Source organism: Cryptotermes secundus, unplaced genomic scaffold (genome assembly GCF_002891405.2).
Source record: "Cryptotermes secundus unplaced genomic scaffold, Csec_1.0 scaffold204, whole genome shotgun sequence".
Classification (NCBI taxonomy): domain Eukaryota; kingdom Metazoa; phylum Arthropoda; class Insecta; order Blattodea; family Kalotermitidae; genus Cryptotermes; species Cryptotermes secundus.
In genome coordinates, this window is record NW_019738351.1 from 383,708 (window position 1) to 396,689 (window position 12,982).

At 40.0% G+C, this 12,982-nt stretch overlaps 1 protein-coding gene across 1 annotated transcript; it reads right to left on the reverse strand.

Annotated features, from left to right (window-relative positions):
• Window positions 1-1,321: 1,321 nt before the first annotated feature.
• On the reverse strand, window positions 1,322-12,952 carry LOC111870736 (surfeit locus protein 6 homolog). The gene is made up of 4 exons (XM_023863244.2): window positions 12,697-12,952; window positions 9,884-9,937; window positions 4,941-5,024; window positions 1,322-2,198 (listed from the first exon to the last, which is right to left on the reverse strand). Exons 1-4 carry the CDS (start codon window positions 12,842-12,844, stop codon window positions 1,573-1,575), a joined length of 912 nt encoding a protein of 303 aa, XP_023719012.1. The 5' UTR covers window positions 12,845-12,952; the 3' UTR covers window positions 1,322-1,572.
• Window positions 12,953-12,982: the final 30 nt, after the last annotated feature.

A 12,982-nucleotide genomic window follows, 5' to 3' on the forward strand; every position in this document is an offset into this window, starting at 1 on the left:
ATCTTTACAGTGAAATAGCTCTATCTCAGACACTGTTCAGAATAGGACACATGTACATACATAATTTTTTGCTTAGAATGATCATTACTTTGACCTTTCCTCCTGGGACACCCTGTATGTAAAACCTTGATAACATATATGACTATTTGAATAAATCTCAATATAAAGTACTGGCTTGATTCTGTAATATGTGCATCACAACTGAATCATCTGTGACACCAGTGAAAGTAAAGTGTTAATTATGTTGCTTATGAGCCTTACTGCACAATGAAGAGCTTCATAACTTGTACTCTTCTCCAAGTATAATTAGAATGCTCAAGTCAAGGAGGATGAGGTGGGAAGGGCAGGTAGCACGAATGGGGGAGACGAGGAATGCATATAGCATATTGGTGGGAAAGCCAGAAGGAAAGAAACCTCTGGGAAGAACAATATTAAAATGGATCTTAGAGAGATATGATGGGATGCTATGGATTGGATTGATCTGGCTCAGGATAGGGACCAGTAGAGGGCTCTTGCAAACACAGTAATGAACCTTCAGGTTCCATAAAATACTGGGAAATTCTTGAGTGGCTGCAGAATTGGTGGCTCCTCCAGAAGGGCTCAGCTCCACGAGTAAGTAATGAGCCTAGCTTATAACAGTGTGTCAGCCAGGATCTCAATATTTAACACTGATCAGCATGTATTGGCTCGGTCCTGTCCATCCATTCAAATACAAATTCACATGCAATCCACAACATAAATCTGATTTACACAAACTCATCATCATCATCATCATCATCATCATCACTGGCACAGCTCTTTGTGAGCCCTGGCCTTCCTCAGGATTGCTCGCCATTCTTCTCCATTCGATGCTACATTCCTCCAGTTCTTTACACCCAAAATTCTTATGTCCTGCCACACACATTCTTCCAATCTCAATCTTGGTCTTCCCACTTTCCTATTTCCTTCTGGTTTAGTATTAAGTATTTTCTTCATCATTCTATTCTTGCTGGCACGTATTATGTGTCCAGCCCATTCAAGCCTTTTCACCTTTATAAATCCAATAATGTCTGGTTCATTAACACAAACTCATAATGTTTCTTAATTTTTGTATCTAAGTTTGTGGGCACTACATAAGGCGTGCAATGCTCACCTTTACTTCATCCCAGACATACTGAGGAGCACCAGCTGCAGATCAATTCCTAGATCACTTCTAAATCAAGGTGATGGTGTAAGATTAAATGATCTCACAGACAAGGTGCTGGCCAGGTATCTGGTCCCCCAATCCCAAGATTTTTGGAAAAGAGTAAAAGTTGGAAGAATATGAAAATATACAAAATAATAATGCCAAAAAAGAGTGTATTTAAACATATTTGAAAAAAATATCCTTCTATTCTGAATACTGTGGGAAAATCCATAGAAACATCTCATATGGCTTAAATGTAAGCCTGTAAACAAATTTTCTGTCCCCCCTCCAACTGTTTCCCTTTTGAAAGATTCCTGGTAGTGTTCCTGGAGAGTGTAGCCACTGCTTGAGGAATGTTCAGAATTCTGGTAGAATCCTGGACTGCACAGCCACTGACTGGGGGGTGTTCAGAAGCCTGGTATAATCCTCCCTTTTTTAGCAGCTTTCTTCAGTTTGTTGATTTTAACCTGTTTCTTACGTGCCTCTATATTTTCCATTCTCTTCTTTTGCTTTTCGTCTCGGCGATTCTTCATTCCTTCTGTTCTTGCATCCCATTTCCTTTTACTTTTTTGTTTTTGTTGTATTTCTTTCTTTATTGTCTTCTTCAGCAATTCAGGATTATCTTTAACCTTGACACCCTCAGACTTACTCAGTGCCCTATTCCATGCAATTTTCTCCCTAATTTCTGTGAGTTTTCCTATTTCGCCTGTAGCCTCCAAGTCTTTTAGCTTCTCATTTTGTTTTTCAATTTTTTTGAGCATTTTATGTGGGTCTCGTTCATCTCTCCCTTTCTTCTCCATTACTTCGTTTTTGTATCCTGACTCAGAGAAGTCAAATCTGCTGAATACCATCTTGCCTTCACTGTTGTAGATAGGTTTCAATGGTTTTGGCCTATTTACAAATTCTGAGCCATAATCTGGCTTTGTCCTACTTAAGTTCTTTCTTCCCTTTCGTTCATCCTTTTTTTGCTTCTTAATAACTTTGTTCTTTAATCCCTTCTTCAATAATTTGTCTCTATAACCCAACTTTTTACCTGGAAAATGCAAAAATTCATATTAATTCACAAGAAAATATTCTGTATCACTAGAAGTACTGTAGTAAGTTAAATAATATGTGAAGCGGCCTCCGTAGTCTAGAGGTAACGTTCCCACCTCATGACTCGTAGTATGCGGGTTCAAATACCCGGCGGAGGTCGTCGAATTTTTAAGGGCGGGAAAAATTCATGGAACAAGTCCTCCGGGAGGGACTTTAAGCTGTGGGTCCCGTGTCGTAGCTTTACGGCACGTAAAAGAACCTCGTATCTCCAAAGGAGGTCACCGAGCCAAATTAACGGACGTTTCCCGCCCAACAGCAGTCTCTAATACCTCTGGTAGATGGGGGAAGGATTATAGATACCTCTCAGCTAGTAGAGCTGGTCTCGCTGGCTGGGCGGGACTGATGGTAAGCACCAGTACCGGTAGGATATAGAGACTGGTAGAAATCATAGAGGGAAGCACAATGGACCAATACAGGTCTCAGTGCACGGGGAAACCCACCCTCTCCAATAACTAACTAAATAATGTGTGAAAAACATATATATACCACTTTTTCATATTCTTCACACACACTATTAAAATCCTTTACAGGGTTTCCAGTGTGTCTGTGTGATCATTCATATATAAACATGAACTTGAATTGGGTAGAATAAGACAAGAAGTCCATCAGAAAATAAATTCCCTCCACCCTTATTTTACATTTCTCATAAAAACATGTCATTGTAAGTGCAACTTCTGTAGCATCTCCAAGTAAAAAGTTACTAAAATTAATTCAGCATGACTGATACGCAGATAGCCCTCAATTTACAAAGATTAATATTACACAATATAAGTCACACAAACTCTCAGAATAAAGGAGATGACCCTTGGCTTGACTTGTCAACTGAACGTGAACTCACTTATCTGAAATCCCTTCCAAACAAAAATAACACATTGAAACAAAAACTAAAACAATGCAATGATGCCCAGTCCACCTTATGCTCTGATTTTTATCAACATCTATTACTAATCTGTGGCATGCAGTAGCATAGTTGGTTGAGGCACTATGCCACAATTGGGTTCAATTCCCAATGAGGTCATTGGATTTTTCAACTGACCTAATTCTTTCAGCTGCACTATGGCCCTGACGTCAACAAAGCCTCTAACAGAAATGAGTAATAGTATTCTTCTTCGGTGTAAAGGGTGGCCAGTGCATAAGGCTGAGAGCCTTATCACCAACTGTGAGCTGACTGTGAAGAAAATGTGGGAACCTCAACATCTCACAACCCTATCGGCATCCATGGCCTGTTACAGGTATATATTTACTTTTTTTTTTAACAGTTAAAAAAAAAGGTAAAGCTATCAGCCCGAGTATATAGAAGTGACAGTCCTCTGATGCAGACTAGGAGAAGTACTGGTAGTGGTGGGGAGAGCTCCAGCATGCCGACAAGTGTGGCGGGGAATGCAGTACAGGCATTCTCAAAAGGAAATAATTTCTTACCTCATTGTGTTGCATAGAGTTGGCGGTTTAGTCTTGATGATGTTCACACATCCGATGTTAAGTTTTAAGTGCTGAATGGCAGACTATTATGCACTATACACTACAAGTATTATACACTTTTCACTGTTATATACACGAAGAGTTTATTTACGTATTACACAGGTCTAGTCTAAAGGGGCAACACTCGCAATGTCCGCCACCAGATGAATCACTTTTCGTGAACTTTCTTCAGGCTGCTTTTCGACTATGTAGAAGTCGTTAATTCTTCACACCACAGACTCGTTAAAGTCGTCCAAAGTGGCTAGTGGAGATTTCCTAGGTCTTTCTTTATGGGGTGTTGAAAAGTAAGTGGAAGCCTCAGATTCAATATTTTTTGTTTCCCTTATTATTCTTCTGACACTACTTTCTGATACACCTGTTGCCTTTGCTACTTCCACTCCTATGTTCTTCACTGTAATTGTTGGCCCAGCCTCTTTCATATACTTATATACATTACTAACAATTTCTCTTGATTGTGAATGCAACACTTTTCCACTCAATTTACTTCGTGTAGGTGGCATGTTAAAGGAGATAGAAAAAATGTACAAATATAAATAAACAAAAAATCAACAAATAAAAATAAAATACTAATACAGTAAACAGAGAATAATACACTCAATTATGACTCTAAGAGTCAAACCTTTTTAACTTGACTGTACAAGGAAGAATGTTTTTAACTGAACTTGAGACATCTGCTCACACTGAAAACAAACGAATGACTAATCACAACACCCCTCAACTTTCACAAATGGACCTGCCCATCCACTGCGCAGCTTTTTCTGGACTGTCACTTCTAAATACCCGGGCTGTAAGAAGCTGTGGAGGCCCATAGGGTTGTGAGATGTTGAGGCTCACATTTTCTAGACAATCACCTCACAGATGGCGGTGAGGTTGTCAGCCTTACATGCCAGCAGGAAGATTTCTGGTACTCATTTCTGTTAGAGGGTGAGACATCCCTAGGGCCATAGTGCAGCTGGATGATTTAGGTCAATCAAAAATATCCAATGACCTCATTGGGAATCGAACCCATGACCTTAGTGCTTCAACAAACTATACTATTGCGTGCCCCATGTAACAAGAGTACATCAACATACTGATTACATCTTTCCCTGGGGATGTGATAAATGTTTACCGCAGTATATATAATATTCTGTCTAAATGTAACTAATGTATACGTTTTGAAACTGTAATTCTGAAAACAAAGAAAGAAGAAACAGCTTACCTCTCATTGCCTGTAACTTATCATGGAGTTCTTCCAAACTCTTGGCACGTGTTGCTCCTTTGCTCTGTGCCGCAAGCAGCTTCGCTGAAACACAATATTATGTTAATCTGTGGGAACTTCACCCGAGTTTCGGTATCATTAGCTGATGCCCTCATTGTATCTCCTACATGAACATCAAGCAATAGTGTTTTCATTTCATATTTTAACATCATCATCAGTAATCTGTCAAGATGACAGGTCCACAGTCTCTTCCAAAACAATTCCTCCACTTAATGCGATCTAGAGCTTTCTCCTTCAAATGACAGTATCCTCTTCTGCCCCAAGGTCATCCAGCATCTTCTTACGTCTTCCTCGTCTTCTTGTCACTTCTATCCGCCCCTCTATCTTTCCTTCAATAACTTCTTTTAGAAGGCAGTTTCTGCGTAAAACATAACCAATCCAATTAGCCGTTTTCTTATTTCGTGTAGGATATTCCTATGCTCACTGACTCTAATTAACACTTCTTCATTTCTCGCATAATCGGTCCAACTGATCTTCTCCATCCTCCAACAACACATTTCGAAACTTTCCAGATGTTTATGATCTACTGCCCTAAGTGTCCATGTTTCAGCCCCATACAGAGCTATGCTCCAAATGTAGCATTTCACTAGTTTCTTCCTCAAATTTAAGTCCAATTTGCTGGTAAAAAGATTCTTCTTCTTGCTAAATGCAGCTTTTACCATGGCAATCCTGGATTTAATTTCACTAGTACACCTTCCATCATCTGTTAATAAGCTACCCAAATATTTAAAACATTTCACATTCTCCAGTTGTTTTTGGTCTATCTTTATTGTGACTGGGGTTGGTTGATTTTTACATAACTCAACAAAATACAACAGAGATATCCAGAGGTCCCTTCTTCTGTTTCTGCAGTTATATGCCCCTTCCTATTGCTGAAAAGCGTACCGAGACTTGGTGACAACAGTACAAGGCTGGCTGAATGTGCAGTTTGCTACACAGATACATCAACCAGCTGCCTCTCTGACATACCATGCAATGTACAAGGCTGACTCAAATGAAAACCTTAAATTTGTAATAAAAAATCGAAATTTCATGCCATTATCCTGTAAGTTGGTAAGCATGCTACAAACAGCACACAGAATGGCCTGTAGATTTTCAGCATAGTGCAGATGCACGAACACCGTCACAGCACCAGTATAAGATGGCTGCCCCACTTGAGACTTGCACCAGGGAAGAACAGCGTTCTGTTATTCGGTTTTTGTGTAGTGAAGGTGTGAAACCTATTGAAATTTATCGAAGAATGAAGTTTCAATATGGCGATGCATGTTTGTCACAGCAGCAAGTGTACGAATGGAGTAGGAAGTTTGCAAATGGTGTGACTTCAGTGGAAGATGCTCCTCGTCTGGGTCAGGCACATCGAGTTGTGACTCCAGAGAACACTGCAGCAGTTGAAGCCACAGTGAGGGAAAACCGCCGAGTGACACTGAATGAAACTGCAGCAAGTTTAAACATTAGTCATGGTTCAGCACACCACATTGTGCATGATGTGCTCCAGTTTCACAAAGTGTCTGCAAGATGGGTGCCACGGCAGCTGACTCCTGAATTGAAAGACCAACATATTGATGCTTGTGAAGAACTTCTGCGGTGCTTTGAACGAGAAGGTGATGACTTCCTTGCAAGAATCATTACAATGGACGAAACCTGGGTTCACTTCCACCAACCAGAAACGAAGAGAGTGAGCAGGGAATGGCGCCATTCCTCATCTCCAAAACGAAAGGAGTTTCGAACATGACCATCAGCGGGGAAGGTTATGCTGACTCTCTTTTGGGACGAAAAAGGCATCATCTTGGAGCACTACATGCCTGGAGGGACAACTATCACCAGTGCATCATACTCAGATCTCCTAAAAAAAAAATCATCTTCGGCCTCCTGCAATCAAATCAAAGTGACGTGGACTGCTGACCACAGGTATCCTTTTGCAACATGACAATGCAAGGCCCCATACTACCCGTACAACAGCTGCGACAATCAGTGATCTACATTTTGAGTGTCTTCCTCATCTGGCATACTCACCAGACCTTGTCCCAAGTGATTTCCATAGGTTTGGACCACTCAAAGAAGCAATGGAAGGAAAGACGTCCTGTTCTGATGAAGAGGTACGCCACGCGGTGCATAAGTGGTTGCGCGGACTACCAAAAGAATTTTTTTCTAAAGGAATTCATGCACTTTGTGAGCGCTGGAGGACTTGCATTGAGCGTGGGGCAGATTATGTTGAAAAGTGATACAGCTTTGTGCCACTTGTGCACAATAAATCTCAAAAAAATATTTAAGGTTTTCATTTGACTCGCCTACGTATTTGCAAGTCAGTAATATGAGGATGTCATAAGATCAACCACAGACAAGATTTGAGGTCAGATGATGTAATGGGATCAAGTATTGGAGTCTGCAGGATGCAAGCACCATGGAACCTCTGCCATATTGGACAGTTGCACATTTAAGTGATATGATTTTGTGATGGTCAGTGAAGGCTATGCAGCATGCAGGGTGATGCACCATCCTGAACACATCTGTGAAGCTTATTCAGTCACTGATGCTTTTGAACAAGTGACACAAGAAGTGGCAGCTGAGGCAAGAGGACACCATGTTGAACACCCTGACAGACATCCTCACACTGAGGAACACGAGGGGCACCATTATAAACTTGCTAACCTCCACCACAGAGAAGGAAACATGATCTCACACCACATCATCACGAAGAACAATGGTTCAAACATACAAGCCGTAACTAAACAGCAGCTGAACAAATGGCATCACCCAAAGACTCTCATCTGAAGAAACTTCACCGAGAACAAAGCAACATCATGTTTATGCTGATTGTGGTGCACGATGTTCACGGTGTCATATTCTGCCATGCAGTCCCATAGCACCAAACTGTCAAGGCACAGTTTTCTACCAGGAGATCCAGGGTTATCACCCACATCAAGCAGCACCACAATGAAAATGGTTGTTCTACTGAACACATCCACCTGGACTGTTACATGACAACTGGAACCTGCTCATGAAAAATGAAGTAACCTTCAAGGAAAAGAGTCTGACCAGAGTGAAATCATCTGACCAATCAAACCACAGTAAAGGAATCTCTTGCAGGCATGAAGAAATACAAGTCTGCGATAATTACCATCTTCTGTAATGTGACACTGTGCAGTCTTGCATAAGTTTGCTTAGAGTTAAGAAAAACGTATTGCCTTCATCTCGCAAAAAACAGCCTGTTGATGGTATCCAACATATTTAATGACACTGTCAGTAGCTCAGGCTACACAGTGTCAGATGGCAGGATGATCGATGAATGAACTGCAAAGAATATGTGAGGAAATAGACATGGTATTATTTGAGGCACTATCCTGGCATTTCCTTGTGGGGGGGGGGAGACACTTGCTCATGAAATTTATCATCCTGGCTGAGCACCTCCCAGATTACCCCCATGTACCTACTTTTTCCACCGCATAGTATTCAGTGCTTTCCACAAGTGCAGAAGTACGTTATATGTACAACCAGGGATTACTGGTATATATGACTTATGCTGTCACTGTTTTCTGTCCAGATGTTTACTGTTTATACCTAAAATGCTGTCAACAGTAAACATTAGTGAAGTTCAAGATGATGTAACTATGGCAATGACCACAGAGATTAGTGTCTTCTAGGAAGTGACACTGTTTAGCCAGGTACATCATTACCCCTCTGCCCTCTACCTCTACATGGTGTCACATCACAGAGGACAGGAACCTCTGGTGACACTGTTCTATTTTACACAGTTTTTGTGGAAACTGATGGAAAATATTTGTGCCTGATCCATTAAATCTTTGATGAGCAAACCACACTAGTGCATTCGGCATCAGACATGCAGCACAAAGTATGATCACACTTTCTGGTAGTATGCAAAATGTGGATGTACAGCAAATCTTTGCTTTGATGTAAACTCGAAACTTATGAAACATACTGTCAGAGAAAAATAAAGGATAACATTTTCTAACTTTCAAAGAGTTAAACTGACCTTTCAAGTTTCTCGCACACATGCACACACACCAAAACAAATATACACACTTCTTTATCTTGCACAGTCAATACTGTTCTTTGTTGAGTTTAGCAGATTACAGGGCATCAAATAAAATTCCCTCATTGTTTCATCTATAACCTGCCTTGTCATGGCATGAATAAATTCAAATGAAGTTAATTATGAAGAATGACTGTATACTTAAAAATCTGAAACTCAATGCAAAGCAAGTTGACACAACATAATGAATTACAGAAATTACTGTGTCAGACTGCAGAAAGATGGTACAAGCAAAAAATTTGTTATGAATTCTAAATCTCAAGAGTTGCAATCTGTATTCCCAACAGAGCAGACAAAATACATTGTAAGATGAGGCACCGGCCAAACAACTAATGTCAAAACTATACTACATCTATACCACAGGCCTCCAAGCAGTTCATTACATGTATACAAATCTAGAACATACCATTATGTCCACAGATATATAACAACAAGATGAAAATAAAATGACTTCATAATATACAATATCACATGAAGAGTTTTTAACCATCTTTTATTCCATAACTTTCATTTTATAATTTATTGTATTTTTATACCTTGTATTTTATAATGTAACAGCTGTCAAGTATTCAGCTTTACTGTCACAATGAAATTGCAGTTCAATAGTGTGTGAATATAGTAATCATGTGTTTTGCCTGATGATGACTTTAAAAGCCAAAACATGTAGCTAAAATAATGTTGACTTTGACCATTATGTTGTTATGTTACGACGGACTCCAATAAAGAATTGTTTGTACACAATAACACAACAGGATGCATGAAATGAAAATTAACATTTGTACGTTAAAGGTTATTATTTATGATGAGTTGATGTTTATAAAGTGGTACACACCTTTCTTTTTGCTGTGAACACCAAAAGTTTTGTCAGAACTGCCTCTTACGATATCTGAAAAGAAATTATACTTCATTAACACTTGCCCATGATAGCACAACCATGATGAATATACAGATATTGGGTTTTCAGACTTTATCCATCATCCTGGTTTTTAAGATAACTGAGAAAAACACGACGTTTCGGAAACTGGATCTGTTTCCATCCTCAGGTGAGGGAAAAACACCTATTCTGTTGGGTCACTGGACGCTGATTGAGATATTGGGTTTTCGGACTTTATCCATCATCCTGGTTTTTAAGATAACTAAGAAAAACACGACATTTCAGAAACAGATCCATCTTCCAAAACGTTGTGTTTTTCTTAGTTATCTTAAAAACCAGGACGATGGATAAAGTCCGAAAACCCAACATCTCTGTGTGTTATACACCATCGTCAGAATCCTATAGTAACTACATGATTAATATACACACTGCCATGATTTTGAATGACTATAAACAAGCTTTGGATTGATGACCAGATTTATTGGACTCTTAGATACAGATTCATGACTACACTTTACAATTCACTATTACACAGACACACTGGTTTCAACAGTCACACCTTCACTAGCAGCTTCCAACAGTAGGTATTCCCCTTCCTCTGGGCTCCCGAACTATCCCTGGCCTCCGCTACCAGCTTCTCACAGCAATAGCTCATGGCTGGATCATAGCAGTTCTCTAACTCACTCACACAACCCACTCCACTACACTAATGAACTCAGCCAGAGTCAGAGTTGCTTTACTCGGTTATTGCCCTGCTTATAACATCTTGACATTGACCACACATAAAACACCATTCCTCTGTTGTTTGGGGTCGCTACCTAGCAATGGCCACTGTACAGTCATCTATCTTGGGGTTGCATCCAGCATCAGGTATACACGCCCCAGTATCATAACAATTAGAATCATTTCTTGCTAATAACCAAACAACTTACTTACTTACTTACTCACTCATGGAGCTGAGCCCTTTTGGAGGAGCTGCCAATTCTGCACCTACTCAAGAATTTCCCAGCATTTTATGGAACCCGAAGGTTCATTACCGTGTTCACAAGAGCCCTCCACGGGTCCCTATCCTGAACCAAACCAATCCAATCCAATCCATACCATCCCATTCTATCTCTCTAACATCCATTTTAATATTGTCTGCCCACCTACGCCTTGGTCTTCCCAGTGGTCTCTTTCCTACTGGCTATTCCACCAATATCCTATACGCATTCCTTGCCTCCCCTATTCGTGCTACATGCCCTGCCCACCTCATCCTCCTTGACTTTATCATTCTGATCATACTTGGAGAAGAGTAAAAGCTATGAAGCTCCTCATTATGCATTTTTCTCCAACCTCATGTCACTTCTTCTCTCTTTGGTCCAAATATTCTCTTCAATACCCTGTTCTCAAACACCCTCAGTCTATGTTCCTCCATTAATGTCAGAGACCAAGTTTCACACCCATACAGAACCACAGGCAAAATTATAGTTTTGTATATTCTAATTTTTATGTTTTTGGACAGCAGATGAGAAGACAAAAGGTTCTGGACTGACAAACAACAGGAATATTAATAGCTGAAGCCTGGAAATCATCTACATCAACACTTAGAAATTCTGCCCCTGCCTCATAAAGAACAAACTGAGTCTCCATCACAAAGACTTGTCAATTAAAACTCTTTAAGGAAATAATCACTTGTCATTCTGAGAGCCATATGAAACACATAAATACACTCTGTACGCTGTTAAACCAGGTAGTACATATCATAACCACTGTGCTTTGAAAGGTCAACTGCCACTTGTGTGAATTTCTTTAAGCCACAGTTCACAAACTTCAGAGATGAACTACAAAACCAAGTGAGGTCTTTGGAACATGACAGACATACTGCAAAGAACTAAACAAGATGCCTCAGCACTGCTTGTAATTTTACATTTGCCACAATAGTATTTTTAATATGAGCACCATATTTCAACATCCTATTAGAAACATGACACAGTAAGCAATTAAACTAATCTTGTTGTTCTCAGATTACTAAAACATCCTTCTCTCTCTACCTCTACAGGCTCCCACACTAATTTCCTTGATAGCCCAAGCTTATTCCTCCTTGCTGTTCACTCTCATTCCTATCAATGGTGCTTTGTAGAAGTACAATTGTATTTCTGCATCAATTTCAGCACTTTGTATGGTCACCACTACAATTCCAACTGATACACCTACTACTTAATTTAGCACAATATTTGATCCGAAGTTCAGCTTAAAATTGGCAGCTCCAATAGCAACAAAACACTTGCTACCAGTCGACTAGTGCCAATATTCTCTGCATGTGGGAAATTTAAGTGATACAAATTCTAACCCTCTACCAAAGAATTTCATCCTCTTTTGTAAGCAACAAACACGATGGGCACAGGCACCCAGTCAGCCGTCAGGGGAAATACTGCAGTACTAGTAATTCCTTTCATGTCCTTGTTGGACTGAGCACTATTCCTTACGTGTCACGAAAGTTTTGTATCTATTGACTGACTGCACATTGCCGAAGTTTGACCTGCAGTTGGTTATATATGCACCATTCCATTAGTAACATTCGCGAGTTTGACACACCTATGCTGACCTTAACGCCACTTGTACCACATATAAATGATACAGTTAACTGCTGGTCCGTCATTAAAGCTTTTAGGGGGAATGACTCGCTGTCTATGCAGCTTGGAAAAACTCATTAATCTACGTTCAAAGTAATACATAAAGCGATACACGAAGAGCTTCGTGGACACCAACTGGAAGAGTGTATATTTTACCTGAATCGTTATTCCCTGGAACAGGGAAGTTCTGCTTATCCAATAATTCTGTTATAAACTTGCTTTCTCCCAACAGTAAGTCACGGGCTGTTTTTATATCGAATTTATGTATCGCTGATTTTTCACGTTTACCGGTTTTTGTTTTCATTGTTCCAACTTAACCTCCTACTTTCAAAATACACTATTTTCGGACTTCCAAGTTTATAGACTTCAGCACATGCAACAGCCCACAATTTTTGTTTCTTATTTTTGCTCGGAGGTACCAACCGTACCAGCCGTACCAACC

Bases quoted from the DNA above. Each gene is read 5' to 3' on its own strand.
- LOC111870736 (XM_023863244.2), bottom strand. From the start codon at position 12,844: ATGAAAACAAAAACCGGTAAACGTGAAAAATCAGCGATACATAAATTC. The intron at 9,938-12,696 runs GTAAAATATACA...ATTTCTTTTCAG, and splicing joins TCCAGGGAATAACGATTCAG to ATATCGTAAGAGGCAGTTCT. The intron at 5,025-9,883 runs GTGTGTACCACT...ATTGTGTTTCAG, and splicing joins TGTTCACAGCAAAAAGAAAG to CGAAGCTGCTTGCGGCACAG.